The sequence below is a fragment of the Chinchilla lanigera genome, unplaced genomic scaffold (genome assembly GCF_000276665.1).
Source record: "Chinchilla lanigera isolate Chin_1 unplaced genomic scaffold, ChiLan1.0 scaffold00019, whole genome shotgun sequence".
NCBI lineage: Eukaryota > Metazoa > Chordata > Mammalia > Rodentia > Chinchillidae > Chinchilla > Chinchilla lanigera.
Genome location: NW_004955420.1, coordinates 44,411 through 66,615, shown reverse-complemented (window position 1 = coordinate 66,615; position 22,205 = coordinate 44,411). Strand labels below are relative to the sequence as shown.

Here is a 22,205-nt window from a genome sequence, read left to right as displayed (position 1 = left end):
CCGAAGGACCTCCCGCTCCGCCGCCCGCACCGCACCGCGCCGGCCCTCCCGCCTCAGCCTCCGCCCCGCGTCACACTCCGGGAAGCTCGCCCTGGTCAGGCCCCGCCCCAAGCCCATTGTGCTCCTTCGCAGCGCCTGTGCGCTCCTCTGCACCCAGAGTACTGCACACTTGAAGGCCCCGGCGTGTGTCACAGTCGTCTTTGCAGCTTTGGCTCGTAGCCCAGTGGGGCCGCTCAAACCTCAAGAACTCCTCAAGTGTGCCTTTAGCCCAGGGCGGGGTGGCCGAGGACCCTCATAGAAGCCGCGGTCTCCGCCCTCCAGGGCCGAGGCAGGACCCGCGCCTCAGCCTCGCAGCCAGGCGCGGTCGCCGTGGCAACGCCGTGGTGCAGAGCCGAGCGCAGCGGAGCGCAGTATGAAGGGCAGCGGCTTCCGGGAGCTGGAGGCCGCCCCGGCCCCGGCCCCGGCCCCGGCCCCGGCCCCGGCCCCGGCGGGTAAGCATGGTCAGAAGCAAGATGCCTTCGGGTGTCCACTGGCTAGGACAAACGCGCGACGGCGGTCGGGATCTCACCGCCGATTGCTGAAGCTGTAGGCCCCTGGGGACCCCAGCTGTGGACTGAGCCCCCGGCACTCAGGCCGTCCCTCTCTGCCCTTAGGGCCTCCTGGAAGGTGTTTCCTGCCTGCTTTCAGCGGAAGCTCCAAGGAGCAAGAGATGGTTCAGACTTTGATTTTGTTTATTTGTTTGTTTCTTGTCTTTTTGAGGCAGGGTCTCGTTAGGCAGTTCAGGCCTGCTGTGCGTGAGCTCACTTTGTAGCCCAGGCTGGTCTCGAACTCACAACGATCCCCTGCTTCAGCCTCCAGAGTGCTGGGATTACAGGCCAGGCGGTTCAGACTTTGTACCTGTGGACCATCTCCGTTTTAAATTTTCCACCCACGTGACTTCTTAACAAGTAGTGCGGGGAACTTGCAGACCCCACCCTCACCCCTTCAATTTGGATGCTTTTTTAAGTTTGTGTGGATTTGTAACTGTCCCGGGAAGGAGCCTTTCTTAATCCTCACTGACCGAGTCATCAATATTGTTATGCTCCGCCTTTACAGAAAAGGAAATGTAGGCTCTGAGAGTTTAACGTGAAGTTACACACTGGCTCCTGAGTAGGGCTGCAAGGGCCTCCTCTCACCCTAGAATTTCCCAGTAGTTGGTTGTTCCAGATCAAAGAGCATCTTTGGGAGGGAACCGTCCCCAAAATAAGTGGGTCTTTTCTTCAGACAATTTTAAATGTGGTGCCAGAGGTGGATGAAAAATGAAATTTTGGTTACATTCTTGACATTTTCCCGTGTAGCTAAATTATTACCCTCGTTTTTGCTTTACAATTTGAAGACTGGCTTGAATATATAGTATAGGAAACAACGGCACCATAATATCCTGACCTATAATACAAAGGTGAATTTTAAATTAAAAGAGTAGCAAGAAAATCTGTCAGGAACTTTTCAATATTTAAATCTGTGAGTAACTGAGTAAATGAGAATACCCTTGTAGGCTGGGTATGGTGTCACACTGCCTGGAAACTCCACCACTTGGAGGCTGAGGCAGTGGATTACAGTGAGTTTCAGGCTAGCCTGGACTATGTAGCAAGACCCTGTCTCAAAAACAGAAAGAAAGAATATCCTTGTAACTTTCTTTAGCTATACTAATTTATAATCTAAGATTCCTTACTGCCTTCAGAAAAACTAGTTGTAAATCTGATACATTTCAAGCACCCTGGGCATGGTGTGGCCAGAAGCTCAGGGATTCTGGGGTCAACCTTTCCTCTTCTAATATCAGGAAACCTGGTGGGAGCCTGGTTCCAACTTTTGTTTGGAATCTGTTGTCTTTGCTTTGTTTCCTGGCCGGAATGCTAACACAGCATTTTCTAGATTGCATCCCAAGAGAGCCATGATCACATAGGGCTGGGAAGTGCAGCATTCTCTCCTCTCTCACCTCCTAGCTTAAAATAAGTTGAGGAGTCCTTGTGCACCTGTTTTAAATGTCTGAGAAGAGTTGCAGCTAGGGCTTTGTTTAGCTTTGCCTCATTCAGCACTTGTCACACGTACTTGACAGTAAAATCCGTTCTGTTTGAACACCTTTGATCATCGTGTAGAACATCAGTATCCCACAGAAGTTTGAGAAAAGTTACACTACTGTCTTGGTTACTTTTCTGTCGTTGCTGAGACAAAATACCCAACGCCCAAAATGAAGGAAGGAAAGTTTTATTTGGCTCACAGTTTGTGGAGGTTTCAGTCCATACTTGGCTGGCTCCGAGGCAGAAGGTAGCAAAGCAACAAGAGCAAAGGGGGGAACGGCAGCCGAACAGCAAACAGCCAGAGCAAATGTGGGGGATTGTGGCAAGCAGCTTTTTTTTCTCTGCCTTACTTTGTAAACAGGCTACCCCCACCTAAGGGGCGTGTAGCTCTCACATAATCTCCAAGCCCTCCTCTTCCACAGGCTCAGGATGTATACAAAGTAAGCACCCTGGCTTCCTGCTGAGTCACTTAGCCAAACCTCTAGACTCCCCAAGTTGACACAATGTATGAACCATAACAACTACGATATTAAATGCATAAAATTTCCTAAAATACGTAAAAGATTTAATTTGTACATCCTTCTACTTGGCAGATACTGTGCTGACATTAATTTTTTTTCAGAGCACTTGGAAGGCTGAGGCAGGAGGATCACAGTTAGTTCGAGGCTGGTTTGGGCTACGTAGTGAGTTCAAGGCTAGCCTGGGCGACATAGTGAGACCCTGTCTCAAAAAACCAAAAACCAAAAAAAAATTTTTTTCTGAAAGTATCTAATGGCATGGGAAATCTGCTCATAATGTTAACTGAAAAAAGCAGTATATACAAGTACACCCAAAGGTTCCACTTTTAAATTTATTTTTTAAAAGCCATTCCAAGTACTTAAATTTATTTCTTCTCATTTTAAATATAATGTACCTCACTTTAAATCTTGTTCTGCAGATCTGTTTCTAGCAAATTTAATTCCTGTAGTGCTGAAATCCACTCAGTAAAAATTTAAGGTATAGAGAAGCCAGCTCCTAAAAATCCAGGCTAATTGGCAGTCAGATCTTGAGCACAGATTTGTAAGGAGACATACACAAAAGTAGAAGGAGAAAGAGAGAGAGAAAGACAGAGACAAAGATAGAGACAGAGACAGGTACTGCTTAGAGAAACAACAGCATAGCTTCCACCTCAGGAAGACCTGGCCCTTGCAGACACTTTTTGAACTCATGAGTAGGACCATTAGAGAAAGCTGTGTGTATAACAGAAGGGAGACCCGAACTTCTATTTTGTCTGTTGTATAAGTGCTTACAAGAGCTTGCAGGGCTGGGGCAAGGCTCCTCAAAAGACTGCACATGCTCTGAATTAGATTTGATGGAGGACACAGAATTGACAAGATCGGCCCCCCCCACAGAGTCAGACATAGAAGAATGCAGAAGATCTGTCCGAGGTAGAGATCCAAAGGATCTAGCTGAGGACGTGGAACCCAAGGCAATGTCCCATGCACACTCTGTGTGCATCAGGAGGCTGAAGGATCTGCCATGGAAGACCTTGGGGCCTGCTCCAAGGTTGAAGAGTCTGCACTAAGTGTGAACTGAGAGCCCGGAGATGACGCACAAGGCAAGGCGAAGACTGGAGCTCTGCAGAGGAAAACCAGCTGAGATCCTTCCCTCCTGTTCTCCTTTTTATACCTTTCCCACAACAAGCCTCCTTAAGTGGGTCTTCCATGTGGAAAACCATGCTGATTCAATTCATCTGGGCTTTCCCCACTCAAATTGACCATTAGTCAGTTAACTACTGCATCTATCATTAGTAAGAATTGTACAGGGGGAAATTACCTTTAGAAATAGGAAATAGTGGCTCGGCGTGGTGGCACACGCCTGTAATCTCAGCACTCAGGAGGCTGAGGCAGGAGGATCAGAGAGAGAGGAGTCTGGGGTGGGTAAATAACTTATATGAGACAGACTTCAGTTTGGAGTGAAGAACTGACAGGGTTATTATAGTCAGAGATGCTAACTTGGGAAGATGTAGAGTGTATCCAGAAAGTCTATGGGACTAGGTGATTTTTCAGATCCTTTTGGATTTTTCAGATCCTATTGTTGGATAAAATTCTTTTACTTGCAGCTGATTTATGACACTGAGGCGCTGTAACCAGTGTCTGTGATGCAGTGGAAAGCCTTCCGGTCCATTTGAATACACACTGCTGTTATGAACTGTGTGATTTTGCAGAAAATATTTCATTTCCCTGGACATTATTTTCCTCAGGTACCAGGCTTGGCACAAAATAAAGCTTAGCTCTCTTTATGTCATTTCCAAGTTAGGGTGCCGATGTGAGCCCCCATGGGTGTGTCTGTGACCCTCAGTCTCCAAATAGTGTTTTTGTTCTCTCTCCCATTCCTTTTATTTCTACTTCTAGCCTTAGTTCTCCCCTCCTATCTTTGAAAGACTTATAGTTGCTGTTGAAAGACAGTTTCTGGAATAATTTACACGTGATGCTGAAAACATTTATTTTTCAGAAGCTCCAGGGTCTATTGCTGCTCTACAGGAAGGTTATTGTAAAATATGTTCAGAAAAATCCCAGAAAATTAATCCTTTCATACTGCACATACTCCAAAAAGTGGATGAAGAAATTCAAAAGGGGTAAGGAAGACAAATATTTTATTATGCTAGCTGTGTTTCTTATCTGTGTAAAAATCCTGCATCACTCAGTGATTTTATAGCCGCTTGAAAATGCTTGGTGAAGTGGATCTCTCTTTTGACTCAGAGAAGTAATTCGGTGAGAGACTGACTTCTAGGTGGCATTAGGTCTTAGAGGTGGCGTTGGACACTGGGAAGAGCCCTAGACAAGACATCCAGGGGCTGGGGATATAGCTCAGCGGCACAGCGCCTGCCTGGCAAGCGCAAGGTCATGAGTTCAATTCCCGGTACTGGAAAAAAACAAAACAAAACAAAACAAATGAACAACAAAAAGACATCCAAAAGCCTTGGGTGAATTCAGGCAAATCACTGATGTTTTCATTGTTCTTATCTATAAATCAGGGATACTTTGTGTGAGAGAGAAATTAAGTTGTACAGAATATATGAAAGCGCCTTGCAAAGCCTGCAGAGTGGCCAGTAGTTTACGTTACCTGGTATAAATGCACTGCATACTTGTACATCTACTGCGTAGTTGCTTCCAGTAAATGTTATCTGTGATGTTACTGTTTAGATGTGAAAAAACACTTTTTTAAAAAACTAAGTTTCTTTCTTTGTATTTCAAGATCCTTTTCTTTGTAAAATTTAACAGACCCAAAGAAGGAATCACATTGAACATTGCTGGTAACAATCGCTTAATCCCAGTACAAAGAGTGACAGGTGAAGATTTTTGTATTCTTTCTAAAATTCTAAAGAATCATCCATCTATTAATGGTAAGTTTAAGAATCAATGCCTCCAGCTTTTCATTTTTAAGATTTTAAGTATACTTTAGAAGGAATATCCTTCTCTTGTCATCTGTGTCCTTTTCTATTCACCCAGGCTTGGATGTTAGATATAACCTCATAGGTGATGTTGGTGCGCACTACGCTGCAGAACTTCTTCAGGTATTACTTTACTTTACAAGAAATATTCTTCCATGTTTGGCTAAGTGAAACCAGCTAGTCTAATGGTGTGCACATACACACAAATAGTAGTCATGCAAAATGTCAGGGGTCCTGACTGTGATATATTTATAGTACTTGAAATACATGGGAATCCACTTGTACTGGTACTGGTACCAGTAGAGCTGGTACCTAGAGCTCCTGAGTCCTTTTTAATAAACTTGTACACTATGGCTAAATACATAAAGCATGTCCATATTTTGAATTATTGGTGAAGCTGAAAATAATATTTTTCTCTCCCTTATATTGCAATTATATTTTTTAAATGAGAAAGGTGATTTTCTTTTTCTTTAATAGTAGAAAATAAAGCATGTGAATAATTGACCAGTTTCTATAAAATGTATAACAGCTTTTTTAAATCTCCTTGTAGAAACAACTGTATCTCATTTACCTGAATCTTATGTTTAATGATATTGGGCCTGAAGGTGGAGAATTGCTTGCTAAAGCACTACATGTAAGCATTATACATCCAAAAGTAGCCTTTTATTTGAGAATATTAACTCCTGATAGCTTGGAAACAACAAAATGAAATATTAATGTGAACTTATATTATTTCAATACTGTAGGATTTGTATATTGTAGGATGTAATGGTTGATATATTGTGTCAATTTGAGAAGTTTGGTGTTATATCGAAGAAGGCTTCACCTAACTCAAAATCACAAAGATTTACATTTATGTTTTCTTCTAAGTTTTATAGCTTTAGTATTTTTTAGTTCTTTCCACTTTTTTTTTGAGCTCACTTTGTAGCCCAGGCTGGCCTCAGACTCAGAGCAATCCTCCTTCGTCAGCCTCCCAAGTGCTGGGATTACAGGCATGTGCCATCACGCCTTTCTGAATTGTATACTTTAAAATGATGAGTTTTATGTGGATTTCACATCAATGAAATGGTATAGGCTTCTTAAAAAATATATTTACAGGTTTTCCAGGAAAGGAAAATTTATTAAAATCTGCTTTATTTACTGGCTATTGCTTTGGTATCTATTTTCTGATAATTCTTTCCTCTATGCTATTTACATTGATTTTTATCTAGAATGGGAACTTGAACATTACCTTTAGAGGATGTATTCTAATCTATCTGCATGAAAAATATGTTTCCACAAATAGTAATATAGTCCCCTAACTTATTGAAATTAGAGAATTCTGTGGATTGAAACTTAATTAAGTTTTGATTCTTTTCCTTTTCAGGAGAATACAACTCTGAAATATCTAAGAATGACTGGAAATAAGATTGAAAATAAAGGTGGAATGGTTTTTGCTGCAATGTTGCAAATTAATTCATTCTTAGAGAAATTAGATCTGGGTGACTGTGATCTGGTAAGTAAACTAGTTTCCCAGGATATCAGCATAGAGAAACTTGGTCAAGAGAGCCTTATGAATAGCTCATTTTCCCCCTGCTGTCATAGCATACGGACTGTTAATGAAATCAGATTAAATACCATAGAAAAACATCCAGTTTAATAAAACTATTCCTAACTTTCTGTCTGTAGTTTTTTTTTTTTTTTTTTTTTTTGAGACAAGGTATCGCTATGCAGTTCAGGCTGGCCTTGAGCTCACTTTCTAGCCCAGGCTGGTCTCAAATTCACTGCGATCCTCCTGCCTCAGCCTCCCAAGTGCTGGGATTACAGGCATGCTCCACCATGCCTGGCTTGTCCATAGTTTATCTTAACCTATATGGGATTTCATTTTGTTTAAACAAATATTGTTTTATTAGTATGATATAAATTTCCTTATTTTGAAATATTCTGAGGTATTTATATTGTACCATAAAAACTTAAAACTGATTATACCAATAGCTACTGTGAACCTTTATCTAGCCTGGTAATGAGAAAGGTGTTTTTTACATGTCTTTGAAGTCCAGGTTTTGCTTTCTCAAATATGTTTTCCAGTCTTGAGGCCTTAGGAACTTGTCATATAGCCTCAGATGAATGCCAAGTCACTGGAACACAAAATAGTTCAGATGGGCCAAGAGGCTCCCTGGGATAACGGGTTCTGATGAACTGTTATTCAAAATAGTAGATGCAGCTAGTATGATTCTGGGAAAGCATTCATTATTTATTGCTAATATGTATCAGTCACTGACCTAGATGCCAAAGATATAACAGTGAATCAGATAAGGCCTCTGCTCTTATGAAGTTGGTATTTCAGTTGGGAAAACATCAATGAAGAAATAGAGAAAAGTGCTGTAAATATGACCAAGCACTCTGATAATTGGGAGGTGGTATTGTCTGATAAAAAGCTTGCCTGAGGCGTGAGGAGGTGCTATTAGGAGTCATGAAGGATGAGGAAAATCATCTTGGACATTGCTCATGGAAGCATAATGCAGGCAGTGGATTGAGCACACAGTGACAGTGCTTTGCAGGGGTGCTCTGGGTAATAGAGAATGAGGAAATTTTAATATTCATGTGTTTGTTTTTCACAGGTTTTTCTGTTTATGTTAAGGGATTATGTCCTTCCTTTTATGGCAATGACACAAAGTTTATTTTAAAATAAATATAAATGAATTGATTTAGAGCTGGGTGTGGTGACACACAACTGTAATCCCAGCACTTGGAAGGCTGAGGCAGGAGGATTGCTGTTGAGTTTGAGGCCAGCCTGGGCTCCATAAGTGAATTCAAGGCTTGCCTGCACCACATAGTGAAGACCCTGTCTCAGAAAAAAACAAAAAACAAAAAACAAAAAATAAAATAAAATAATTAATTAGAAAGTGTTAAGCAGACAAGTATTACTTGGTAAAGTAATTCTGCATATTTAGATATGGCAACAGTCATGAGGGAGGCACATGAAAAATACCAAGTCTGTCAGATAGCAAAAACTGGAAAGTGCGGCATGATGGCTGCCTGGTAAGCGCGAGGTTGTGAGTTCAATTCCCGATACAGAAAACAAAACACAAAAAAAACTAGAAAGTCCAAGAGTTTGAGCAGAGAGAATTACAACCGAGCGCCCTGAAGTAGAGGAGGAAAGGTTCGTGGAGGCCAGTCAGGCCAAGCTGTATGGTGTACGGCGCATGTGTCAGGGCGAGAAGAGAGGCTTGTGAAATGCAAATCAGGGAAGGGCTTTACACTGAGAGGTAGCATGACCTGATTGGTGCTTTTAAAAGATCACTCTGGTTTTTCTATGGGGAACTGGAAGGCAGCAAAAAGCTGATGACCACTGAGATCGTTGCTGGAGTTGTCCAGGTGAGAGATGATGGCTTGGGCAGGAGTGGTGGCCATGGAGGCGGACAAGAACAGACTAATTTGAAACATCTTGAGGAGGCAGAATGTGTAAAACTTACCGACCAACGGGGTGGGAGGCTAAAAGGAGTAGCAGAGAAGAAGCCCTTTTCTCCTGATGTAACAGCCAGATGGGGAGGATTAGACCCTGCCAGTGAAATGGGGGTGCCCAGTGGGAGATGTGGAAAATGTGATAAGTAAGCCTTTGCCACCCAGCACCCTTAATATGCTAGTATGAACAGCGGGAGAATGCTCGCATAGAGTATGTGCTGCATTACGTGTGTCTCTAAATCTTGAGGTCTGCATCATACAGAACCTTGAGGACTTAGGTGCAAGCCTAGAGGAAATACCCAGGAAATGGATGCTGAAGATTAAAAAAAGTCACATGCATGTTGTAAATACATTTTAGAACAAGCAGAGAGGAGTACAGTATCGATTTATTTCTGAATTTGATCAGTATGTAATTCAAGAAGCAAGAGATGCTTACACTTTTTGAAAATAATAATTTTATCAGAATTCATATACTAGGTCGTAAAATATTTATGTAGTCTGATACTTTCCTTAATGAATTTGCCTGTTTTTAGGGCATGCAGAGTGTGATAGCATTTGCCACAGTACTAACTCAAAACCAAGCAATTAAGGGAATAAACTTAAACCGACCTATACTCTATGGTGAACAGGTATGTATTCAAAATGGCAGAAGTTAATGTTAAAAATATACGAATGAAACTAAAGTTCTTCCAGTGTATGATTCATGAGGACACTGTATTTTTGGTATTACCCTGTTAGATTTTATAAAGCACTACTTATGAATAAAAAACTTTTATTTCAAGAAAAATTAAGCTGGGCATGGTGGTGGGACCCTGTCTCAAAACAAAAATAATAAGAAGGGCTGGGAATGTAGCTCAGTGTGAAGACCATGAGTTCAATCCCCAGTACTGCCAAATATAGATAGATGGATAGATGGATAGATAGATAGATAGATTTAGAATATATATAATTAGACCTTTAAAACTAACTATGCTCTTAGATGTTGCTTACTTAAGCAGTAAATAGTCATTGTTTCTCTTTATTTACTTATTTATTTGGTACTGGGAATCAAACTCAGGACCTTGTGTTTGAAAGGCAGGCACTGTGCCACCAAGCTATATCCCCAGCCCTCTCTTGAAACGTGAGTTCTGAGTACTATAAATCTACGAGGGTTGAAGCAGTTCAGATGAAAGTATACATGGTTACAGTGTTAAAGGCTAGAATATAAGAGCATGGTATGAAATGTCTTACTGTTCACATTCATATAACTGAGCCACATGAATCATTTTATCTTTGAAGCAAGAGTAATAACAGCAAAATATGTGTGAATAACAGTTTGACTAGTCTGAACTCGATTGTTCCATATGTAAGATAATGCTGGAGGTAGAAAAAGACAAACATGGTTGCATCTTTTGAGGTTTCATGTTCCTTAACATCTTTTTGGGTGGTTTCTTCCACCGGTTACAAAAGGCTAGGGAAGAAGAACTCATTTTATTATTCATCTAAACCATGCACGTCCAACTTTTGGCTTGTCTGGACCATACTGAGTGAAGAGAAATTATCTGGGATCACATATTAAAAATGTAGTTAATTTATTAAGTAACAAAACCTCTTTTGATTTGCATTTCTCAGTTGACTAATGATGTTGAACATTTCTTCATGTATTTACTTGCCATTTGTATTTCTTTATCCAAGAAGTATGTATTCATCTCAGATGCCCATTTTTGGATTGGGTCTTTGAATTTGGAGGGGTTGATGTTTTTAAATTCTGCATATGTTCTAGATCGAAATCCTGTGTCCGAGGGACACTTGGCTAAAATCTTTTCCCAATTTGTGGGTTTTCTTTTCACTCTGTTGGGATTTCTTTAGATGTGCAAAACTTTTCAATAAGATGAGATCCCAGTTGTTGATTCTTTGAAGTATTTCCCGTGCAGTTTGGTTTTTGTTCATGAACTCTCTACCTTCCCGTCTTCAAGATTTTTACCTGCTTTCTCTTCCAGTAGATTTAGTGTTTCTGTTTTAATATTTACATCTGTGATCCATTTTGACTTGAGTTTGGTGCATGGTGATAGACATGGGTCTAGTTTTAGTCTTTGGCATGTGGAGAGCCAGTTTTTCCTGCACCATTTATTAAAGAGGCTGTCTTTCCTCCAGTGAACTTGTTTGACCCCTTTGTCAAAGATCAGGTAGCTGAGCATGTTTGTGGTTGTGGTTCCTTCTTCTAGTCTGTTCCATTGATCCTCAGGTCTATTTTTTAGGCAGTACCATGTTGATTTTATCACAGTAGCTTTGTAGTATAATTTCAAGTCAGGGATTGTAATGCCACCCAACTTGTGTTTGTTGCCCAGGATTGCTTTTGCTATTCTGGGTCTCTTCTGGTTGCAGATGAATTTTAGGAATATTTTCCCTAGATCTGTGAGGTATGCTAATGGTATTTTAATTGGTATTACATTGAATCTGTACAATTTTGGTAGTATGGCCATTTTCACATTGTTGGCATCATTTCCACTTTCTGAAATCCTCTTTGATCTCTTTTTTCAGAGTACTCTAGTTTTCACTGAATAGATCTTTTCCTTCTTTTGTTAGATTGATTCCTAAATATTTCAGTTTTTTGGATGCTATGGTGAAAGATGTATTTTCCTTAATTTCTCTCTCAGTGTGTTTGTTGTTTGTGTATAGGAATGCTGTTGATTTTTGAGTGCTGATTTTGTATCCAGCTACACTACTGAATTTATTAATTCTAGGAGTCTTTTGGTGGAGTTTTTAGGGTCTTCCATGTAGAGTATCATGTCATCTGTGAATAAAGATAATTTCACATCTTTCTTTCCTATCTTTGTTCCTTTTATTTCTCTGTCTTATCTAATTGCTGTGGCTAATGCTTCCAGAACTATTGAACAGGAGTGGTGACAGAGGAATCCTTGTCTTAGTCCTGATTTTAAATAGAAAGCTTTCATTTTTTGTTCATTTAGTATGATGTTAGCCAATGGTTTGTCATAGATGGCTTTGATCAGATTTAGGTAAAGACCATCTATCCCTACTTTCTGTGAGTTTTTTTTTTTTTTTTTAATCACGAATGAGTGTTGCACTTTGTCAAAAGCTTTTTCTGTATCTATTGAGATGATCATGTGTTTCCATCTCACCCCAGGAAGAATGGCTATCATCAAGAAATCAACCAATAACAAATGCTGGAGGGGCTGCAGGGAAAAAGAAATCCTTCTCCACTGTTGGTGGGAGTGTAGACTGGTGAAAACACTGTGGAAATCAGTCTGGAGATTCCTCAGGATTAGGGGTCCCATTCAACCCAGCTATTTCCCTTCTGGGTATTTTTCCAGAAGAACTGAAAACATCATATCACAGTAATATATGTGCACCCATGTTTATAGCAGCACAATTTGTAATAGCTAAGTCAGGGAAGCAATCCAAATGCCCATCACCTGAGGAATGGATAAAAAAATTGTGGTATTTTTATACAATGGAATATTACTCAGCTATAAAGAAAGATCCACTCAGGGCTTTTATAGGTAAATGGTCACAGCTAGAGACCATATTCATAAGTGAAATAAATCAGACCTGCATTTGTAAACACCGTATTGTCTCACTAGTGTTAGAACCTGAGGGAGTGAATTAAGTCTGAGGGAGTGCAATTGATACTGTAAAAAGGAAGGAAACTGCTGGAGGTGGGGAGCAGCTGGGATGAGGGAAAAGAGAAAAGAAAGAAATAAGGGAAAAATGTGTGTATAGGTATACATAGGATAACTAAGATAGTTGTACTATTGATTTCTATTGCTTTATTGAAAGAGATAGCTAATGTTTGTTTTATCAATCTTACATGCCTATATTTATCTGAGTAACTAATTTGAACATATCAATCTGTAATACAGCCACCATTGTTAATTTTCTATCACCTTGTCTGAAATATGTATTGCTTGTATTGTTTTTGTGTTATTTTGTAAATGTCTGTGTGTCTGTTAATATGTTTTTCCTTTAATCTTTAATATAAAAACCTTTTATTTTTAAAGTATATTAAAACAATATGACACAAGCTCAAGTTTTAAAAATTAAATAAGAAAACTTACGTGTTTGCTTACTAACAATAATTTCCTGCCTTTAAAGGCACACACACATAGTAGGTTGAAATCTACTATGGGTAATTGTTGCATTTTCATCCCTAAATTGCACAGTGCTTGCAATATCTGATACACGTTTCAATTCATGCCTGTAATTGCAGCACTTGGGAGTCTGAGGCAAGAGATTGCGATGAGTTCAAGGCCAACCTGGACTACACAGCAAGTTCAAGGCCAGCCTGAACTACATAGTGAAACCCTACCTCAAAAAATCAAACAACAACATTTCAACTGCGTCTGGCAAGTTCAAGAGGTAGAGTTAGTACTGCCCTGTGCACTCCCCTCCACAGCATTCTGCTGTGGCCTGCAGTCTGCACTTGAGCACCACCCAATTGAATCATGAAAAAAAATCACTAAAAAAGTCAGTGTGGCTGTCCAGGGTGGCATGCAGACTGTGGGTGTGTGTTGGACATGCTTGGTCTTAAAAAAGAGACACAAGTACTAAAAGAAAAAGTAAATGTCCAAAGTACTTTATACTAACAAAAAGTGAACTTTAAACTGAGCATAAGGGCACATATCTGGAATCCCAGTTATATGCGGGGCTGAGGCAGGACGATCATAATTTCTTTTTTTCTTTATTTTAAACATAAAGGGAGGAAAACATTAACAGACAGACAACCTTTTACAAAATAGCAAAAGAACAGTACAGACAGTACAGAGTTACAAACAAAGCGGTAGGAAATTAACAATGCTTGTTGTATTACATATTGATATCTTCCAAGTGGTTTCTCATGAAAACAGATAGAGACATGCAATATTGATCAATCTAGGACTCATTGACAGTTTCTTTCAGCAAAAAAATAGAAGCAGTAGATCAACTATGTTAACTATCCTGTATATACATACATACAAAATTTCTCCTTCTTTCCCTTCTCTTTTCCCACATCCCAGATGCCCTTTACCCTTGAGTATTTTCCTATCATTTCACAATGAGGAGGATCATAATTTCAAGGCCAGCTTAGTAACCAAAACTTAGTCTCAAAACACAACAAAAACAGTAAAAATTCAGAACTTTAAAGTTCAGTCTGCAAAAATGTTCATTAAAGTTCAATATTTAAAAGAACTTTGAACTTTTTAAATTGTATTTTTGAGGTTTTCTATTAGTACATGTTTGCAATTCACAATCACTTTGGAGCATGGTTACCTGTACACACACAGCTTGTTCTTTCCTAATCTCCTTCCCCTCCACCTTCTGCTCTGGCTCCCCTCTCTCATCTCCCCTTTTCATACTTGTTGATATTATTTGTCTTAGCTCATGTTATAGATATAATGTTTACATTAATTGGAGTTATAGAAATCCTATACATGGCGCATCTTTATTCCTCTCATTTCCCTTCAACTCCTTCTCATCCCTCTCCTTGTTCCCTTGGACCACTTTCCTATTGGATGAGATCTTCACCCTTGTCCCTTTGAACTTTTTTTAAAGTTTGAGTTAACTTTTAAAAAGCTCAAAGTGCTTTAATTTAAAATTAACGATCTCATTATTCCTCCTTAGTATAAGAATTAAGAATTAGCCACATTTTAAGTATAATACCTGACAAACACAACTTCAGTCCATGGTTAGTCAACTCCAAGGCAAAAACATCATAATAGAAGGGTAGAGTGGAGGAAGGCTGCTCACCTCATGGTACCCAGAAAGCCAAGGGTGAAAGAAGGAACCAGAGAGCAGGTATACCTTCAAAGGCATGCCCAGTGACTTTCTTCCAATCCCTAACAGCCCAGTCAGCTATGACTCATCAATGGGTTAATCCACTGATAGGGCTAGCACCTTTAAAATCCAATCAGCTCTCTAGGCATTCCTTGATCCACTCAAATTGACAATCAAGATTAACCATCATACCCAGGCTTCAAGGATTTTTCAGTTTAGATGGTAGATCAACCAGTCCACAAGGTGATATGGTCAGGGTGCCTGAGAGCATGAGGAAGGACTTTGAAATCAAAGTAGGAGCAGGGGAGGGAGCAGTGAAACATCTCTGATTGAGGACATGACAGATTTGAAGACTAAATAACAAACTTCCAGATTATATTCCTAAGGAAATATGTTTAAATGTATGAAACCACATTAGAAGTACAACCCTTTTAAGTATGTTAAGTGGTGTCATTAATGCTTAGTCCATCTGAGAAGAGTTATTAAAAGCCTAGGGCGCCTGTCTCAGGCCCAACACTTGCTCTCAGCCTGGTGCTTCTGGTGGCCAGCAGGACTCCAGCCTGTTTTAGGTTTTCAAGCACTGCCACCTCCATCCCTGGGGTACTATTCCACTCTTAAGAGAATCCTTTTGAGCCTCCCTATACATTGCTGTTCCCAAGTATTAAGCCTGTAAAACTATTGCGTTTAAGGCACTCATCAGAGGATAGTAAGATGAAAAAAATGTTCTCTGTTGGATCTCATCTTTGATTGCTCAATAAATTATCTGGTAAGCTTCGGAAAATACTAATGACAGGTGCCACCCTAAACAAGTTGCACAGAGAATGGGGCTAAAATTCTTTACTATCCTCTGATGATCCTTAAAAAGGATGGTTCTGCTCAAACCCTACAATGCTAGGTATTCAAATCATTAGGGCTATGTACCTTTGCCTAGAAGCAGCTAGATTGTGAAATTTAAAAAAAAAGTCTTCCAGTGACCAAAAAAAGTTTAAAAATATTCAGGAATTTCGGCTGAGTAAATCTGGGAGAAAATCTGACATATCACAGAGTTAGTAAGTATATTTTAAAAATAAAATCAAGACTGGGAAATGTCTGTATTTTATCTTACAGCTGTCCAGTGTGGTAAAGTTATGAAGGGACGCAAAGTTTTGAAGGGAGGGAGCAAAGTTATGAAGGGAGGATGCAAGAAGGGCTAGATGCGCTTCAAAGGACAGCAGGAGGGGCACTTACATGCTGAATACAGGATGCATCTGTTTTTTTTTTTTCCCTTTTGAAATGACTGATTGTTTCTTTTACCATTTGAGATAAGGTCTCACTATGTACTTCATGCAGGCTGTCCTGGAACTCAGAATGTAGTCCAGCCCAGGCTGGCCACAAACTCACAGTGATTCTCCTGCCTCAACCTCCCAAGTGCTGGGATTACAGGTGTATACCACCACTCCTGATTATTGTCTTTGTAAACCAGATTATCCATCCTCTTTGTCATTTAGCCACTGCATCTTACAAGTGCCTGCTAACTATTTCTAAGAAGGTAGAAGGTATCCAGTTGGGGCAAAGTTTTTTTTTTTTTTTTTTTCAGATAGGCCAAATGCAAATTATAGTAGACTAATAGGTCTAAACATATCTTCCTAAAAAGTGAATTCAAATAACAGCATGTATTTGGGATAGATATACACCATTACATTTTAGAAACAAGATTTTATCTATTTTTAGGAAGAGTCTACAGTCCACCTAGCTCATATGTTGAAAGAGAATCACCACCTTGTTGAACTACACATGTGTAAGCATGGTATAAAAAACTGTGGTTTCCATCAGTTATGTAATGCACTGTATCTTAACAGCAGCCTACGATATCTTGATGTCAGCTGGTGAGTGATAGTTTACATATTAATAATTCAAAAATTGTGAGGACTGAGTTTAAATCTTCACAGTATATGAGATACTTTGTTGGACACTACTTCCAATTATTAGAAAATCAACCATTGTTGCCAATCTTTTAGCCTAAACCTTAATAATTATTAATTTAGTTTACAGTGGGTTGTGGGCTGGGTGTGGTGGCACTCAGGGAGGCTGAGGCAGGAAGACTTTTGCAAGGTGGGGACCAGCCTGGGCTACAAAGTAGCACAAGGCCAGCGAGTTGTGTATTATAATAATTTGAATGCACAATTTAGTTATGTTAACCAGAATGAGAGCAGTATTTCATGATGAATTTTCATTAACTTTCTTGGATATTGAGTGAACTAAAATAGAAAGTACTGTTTATTATGTTTTCAAGTATCTTATTACTATGAATAAAAGAACAATATTCTGTGTTTTCACATACGACTAAATATTTTCCCTTTCCCAGCAATAAAATAACTCGTGATGGAATGCTGTATTTGGCTGATGTACTGAAAACCAATGCTACCCTGGAAGTGATAGATCTTTCTTTTAACAGAATAGAAAATGCAGGCGCAAACTACCTCAGTGAATCTCTTACTTCACATAACAGGAGTCTTAAAGCGTTAGTATGGTTTTATATTTAATCAAGATAACAGAAAAAAGTCTTAAGGTTATGATCAACTGTGAAAATTTGGTTTCTAAACTTCATTTTTATAGTAAACATCTAATTATTTTTCAAAAAGAAATGTCTTTTAAAATGTTGACTTTAATTCTAGTTATAATGGTTAAAGTTTATAAGAAAATTCTTACTGCTTATTATCCAGATTTGTAACAGAAAAATCATAAACATTCAACACTATGGAAACTTACATTTGTAATCTAACCATTTACTGAATAAGATAAAATAAAAAGTCTGTCTAAGCTGGACATGATGGCACATGACTGTAATCCCAGCACTCGGGAGGCTGAGGCAGGAGGATCACTGTGAGTTCAAGACCAACCTGGGCTACACAGTGAGTGTAAGGCCAGCTTGAACTGCAGATAAAGACCTTGTCTCAGAAAAAAAAAGAGACTGTCTATGCATTCCTCCTTTATGGATCTACGGGTATCCGGCATTATTACCTTCTGGTTTTTTACAGACTATCAATAGTCAGCAACAATATAGAAGGAGAAGGACTTGTTGCACTTTCACAATCAATGCAAACAAATCCTGCACTATCTAATATCTACATATGGGGAAACAAATTTGATGAGGCTACATGTGTGGTAAGTTTGGTTTTTTGTTTGTTTTGCATTTCATTGAAGGCCTTTTCTGGGATCTTCTCTGTAATATCAGACATTATTTACAGGTGCCTTGGAAACAGTTACAAAGTACAATAAACTACTACAGTTTTAGTAATTTTTTTGTTTTGTTTTGTTTTCTTGAAACAGGGTCTCGCTATGTAGTTCACCTTAGCCTTGAGCTCACTTTGTAGCCCAGACTGGCCTCAAACTTGTAATGATCCTCCTGCCTCAGCCTCCTGAGTGCTGGGATTACAAGCGTGTGCCACCACGGCCGGCTAATTTTAACAATTTTTAACATAAGTCCTACACTATAAAGTTTCATGGTCGAAATAACAAAATATATCAAATACCATATAATAGTATAAAGGATCTTCAATTATACAGTTCAAGGCCGGCCTGACCTACACACACAGCAAGACCCTGTTTCAAAAACAAAACAAATACTAACAATCTGCTTACAATACCTAGAAAATATTAAAATTCAGCAGTGTTATTCAAAATGTTTTCAATACCATAGTAGCACAGGTGAGTATCTGCATCTGTTTAAGCAGTGTAAATTGAATAAATTATGTTCTTAATGATGATAGTTTTTCTTAAAAATCCTAGGCATATTCAGATTTAATTCGAAAGGGTCGTTTGAAACCAGAAAATACAGATGTGGAGCCATTTGTGGTAGACGGACACGTGTATCTTGCAGAAGTCTCCAATGGCCTTAAAAAACATTATTACTGGACACCAACTTACGGAGATGCTTATGGGCATTCAACAAATGCAGGTTTTGCTCTTGTTCCAGTATGCCAAAATTTATGAAAAACAAGCTTACTATTTTGAGATTAGTATAGATTTTAGTGTAGATTAGTATATTTTATAGCCTTTTTTGTTTTCTTAAGTTAGAACAAGTTATTTTTATCAAATGTGTACTTTGTGTAGCTGACCATTGTGAAAAACTGCATAATTTTTAAAAGAAATTTTACAATATAAAGATTAAAAATTTAACTCTGGAGAAACCAGGGAACTACAACCTAGTGAAAAAACATACAAGTAAAGGTCACTATAGATATCTTAATTAAAAGTTGTTATGAAGTGGTAGAAAGGCTTCAGATAGCAAATTCCCAGTGCAGTTTCAAAAGTTCAGAAGTTGAAAAAGTATTACAAAGTTGAAAAAGTTGAAAAAGGTGTTACAGAGAAGTGCTAATAACACTTTCAACAAGTTCATGCAAACAGATACAAACCCATTATGTGCCCTGTTCCAAAAAGTCAGCCAGCTCCTCCACCTCCTCTCATGGACAAGTATTATCTCAACTTCTAATACTAGTTTTGCCTATTTTTGAACTGTATATGGAATCATAGTATATAATCGTTTTGTATCTCACTTCTTTTGCTCACCATTACATTAATGTAATTCATTCCTACTGTTTAATGTAGCAGTGGTCCAGTTTTCACTGCTTTGAGGTATTCATCATATAGCAGGTAGTAGTACAGAAATGGCCTTTCAACCTAAGACATAATCACATTAAAGTAAACCTTACCAATGAAGCTTGTCTCAGATTACTGTCTACTGCTGTGTGCTATGGAAGGGGCCCGGGAGTTCCACTATTTTTGAAGAGGAACCTGAAGTAGGAGGGCATATGATAAACCTGTAAACTGACCTACACTGGGCAGCTTGAGACTGAGCTGCAGGTGCTAAAGCCTTACAGAACTTTCCATACCAACAAGAACTAATTGTGGTTGGGTCAGCCAAGAACTACAGGCTCTGACCAAGAAAGACCTGATGGCATAGTTTATATGCCCAGAGAATACAAGAGCTCAAGACCCTGCCTAGGTGCTTCCATGATGTCATGTGAGCCCTCTCCATACATCTGGACACCATTCGAGAGACAGGATAAAAGGAGGAACATTTTCCCAAAAGATTAAGCATTACCTTAGATACCTTATCTTCTTTATATTGGAGTAGGCTTTCAAATGGCTAAGACTATAACTTCATTTTCTCTAGATTTACCACTATGTAAGGGCTCAAGAACATGTGAGTTTTTTGTTTTTCTTCCGGTACCGGGGATTGAACTCAAGACCTCACGCTTGCCAGGCAGGCACTGTGCCGCTGAGCTAAATTCCCTAGCCCCAAGAACATGTAAGTTCTATAGGAAAACTCCATTTCCTCTGCACATCTGAATTACACTAAATAAATCTGCAGCCAAAACATTCTTCCATTTTTCCCTCTTAGCAATCATCCTTTAAGATCCAGCTCAAATAAGCCTATTACAGTACATTGTCACATATCCTATGTTCATCATTTTCTTTCAAATTAGAAAGCAAAGATCAGCCCAGTACCACCAAAATGGAACAAAGGCAATACATAAAGTGATATATACTTTTAAAATATTTGGTAAAATAAACACTGCTTAACACATTCTCATTTTCAAACTATTCATTCACTATCTCCGTAATTTCTACTACTCAAACCGTATCCATCTGGCTCTTTACTCCCACTGTAACACTGCAAAGGACAAACATACTCATTACGCAGCCTAATGTCTTTGTGTAACATATTACTTCTCTGTACCATGTGGTCCCTAGAAAGCCCCCTTTGTCTCTGAAAAACCTACTCACTCTGGCTTTCTTCCTTTCTTTTTTTTTTTTTTTTTCTTCCTATCTTTCTGTTAACACTTTTTATCTTTTTCTGTCTTTGTTCATCCTTCAAATGCATTTCCCTTAAGGTTTTGTTGTCATCTCTTACTGTCCTGTGCCATCTCCCAGACTGCCTTCATCATTATTTTTAAGTTAGGACCCTTACAAGGATAGCTGTGAGATCTATATCTCTAGGTTTAACTGCTCCTGGGTTTCAGGCCTTATTTCCAACCACAGCTAGACATTTTCACATGTATCTTACTACCAGTCAAATGCAGTACAACTGCAAGTATCTTCCTTTCACAGATGATGGCATTACCATTTTCTCTGTCACCAAGGGTCAAAAACTGTCAATCCACTTGGGAGGCTGAGGCAGGAGGATTACTGCGAGTTCAAGGCCAGCCTGGGGTACATAGTGAGTTCAAGGCCAGCCTGGACTACATAGCGAGACCCAGTCTTAAAAAAAATTGTTTACTTTGGGGCTGTCTGACTGCATCAAACAAAAACTGACTTGAACCTATTTAAGAAAGGTGGGGGGAGGGGCTAAAACCTAGGTGTGGTGGCATTGATCTCTTCAGCCTATAAGAATGAAATATCTTCTAAATGGTTCCTATAACTTGGTCTCCAAACAGAGAAAATTGTGATCAAAGAAATCAATATCAATCAACACATTAACTTTATTATAGGTATAGTTTAAAAGTTAAAAACAAGCACAACAATGTATGGCAGAAATAAGAAATGTCACAATAATGTTTAATCAGCATTATGGGAAATGATTATGTGAAACTGGTAATTTAAAGACCAAAGATCAGGCAGTGAAATAAATTAGTATGTTGAAAAACTGGGATGGGGAAGAGTGGTAGCAAATATCAGAATACTACTAACTTTCCTTTACTTGGAAAAGGATCACTGTGAAACTATGACAACCAAAAGCTGTGGCTTAATTTATAAAATTTAAAAACCCAAAGTTTATAAAAAACTCAAATATAAAATATTTAATAAAGTAGCTTTCTGAGAACTCAGAATGTTCACTTATAATTGAAGTTAGAGTTTTTTTTTTTTTCTTATGGTGCTGGGGATCAAACCCAGGGCTTCAAACATGCTAGGCAAGTTTCTTAACTATTAACATACTGTATCAAATTTAGAAGCCAAGTGCTTTCTAGTATGTATTGAATTTGTGTCTAGAAAATTTTTATAATTATTTATTTTTAAAAGTGCATAATAGGCATGAGAGGCTTATCAAAAATTTTCAAAACTTGGTATATATTCCCTATTCCAATAACCTACAAACCTAATAAAATATAAACTGAATCAAAATTTGAAACTTTTTGACTACATAAAAACATCAAATATCTATTTAAAATTTATTTTGAAAATACAGTCTCAACTCAAACCAAAAATACTGACTTCACTAACCTTTGTTTTCTCCAGAATGCTGAGTTCTAAATGAACAAAAATGTATATATAGTTCTTTAGTTTTTAAGAGAAACACTGCTTTTGGTTTCATTAGAAAAGTTACCTCTAAAAGGAAAATATTAAAGCAATAGCACAATTCTTATTCATCCCTAAATTTTCATAGGCAGAAATATGAAATTTCATTTTTTCACCATATTTCGTATATTGGTCTGTCGAGCTTACAAATAGCAATACTTTGGGCTGATACTATCATGGATGATGGTTAAATTTAAAGGGGAAAATAAAAAAATACTACAGGTGAAAAAGGATACACAAAC

General features: G+C 38.7%; 1 protein-coding gene across 2 annotated transcripts; it reads left to right on the top strand.

Moving 5' to 3' along the window:
- Window positions 1-393: 393 nt before the first annotated feature.
- Window positions 394-22,162, top strand: Lrrc34 (leucine rich repeat containing 34). 2 transcript variants are annotated; one of them, XM_005382958.2, is made up of 11 exons: window positions 394-491; window positions 4,551-4,674; window positions 5,321-5,442; window positions 5,549-5,613; window positions 6,041-6,124; window positions 6,857-6,985; window positions 9,468-9,563; window positions 16,396-16,550; window positions 17,030-17,185; window positions 17,703-17,829; window positions 18,454-22,162. In XM_005382958.2, exons 1-11 carry the CDS (start codon window positions 413-415, stop codon window positions 18,655-18,657), a joined length of 1,341 nt encoding a protein of 446 aa, XP_005383015.1. In that variant the 5' UTR covers window positions 394-412; the 3' UTR covers window positions 18,658-22,162. The 2 variants fall into 2 exon arrangements, with proteins under 2 accessions (XP_005383015.1, XP_005383016.1); XM_005382959.2 differs by lacking the exon at window positions 9,468-9,563.
- Window positions 22,163-22,205: the final 43 nt, after the last annotated feature.

Coding starts and splice junctions, on each gene's coding strand:
- Lrrc34 (XM_005382958.2), top strand. CDS start 413: ATGAAGGGCAGCGGCTTCCGGGAGCTGGAGGCCGCCCCGGCCCCGGCC. Junction 4,675..5,320: donor GATGAAGAAATTCAAAAGGG/GTAAGGAAGACA, acceptor AAAATTTAACAG/ACCCAAAGAAGGAATCACAT. Junction 9,564..16,395: donor CTATACTCTATGGTGAACAG/GTATGTATTCAA, acceptor ATCTATTTTTAG/GAAGAGTCTACAGTCCACCT.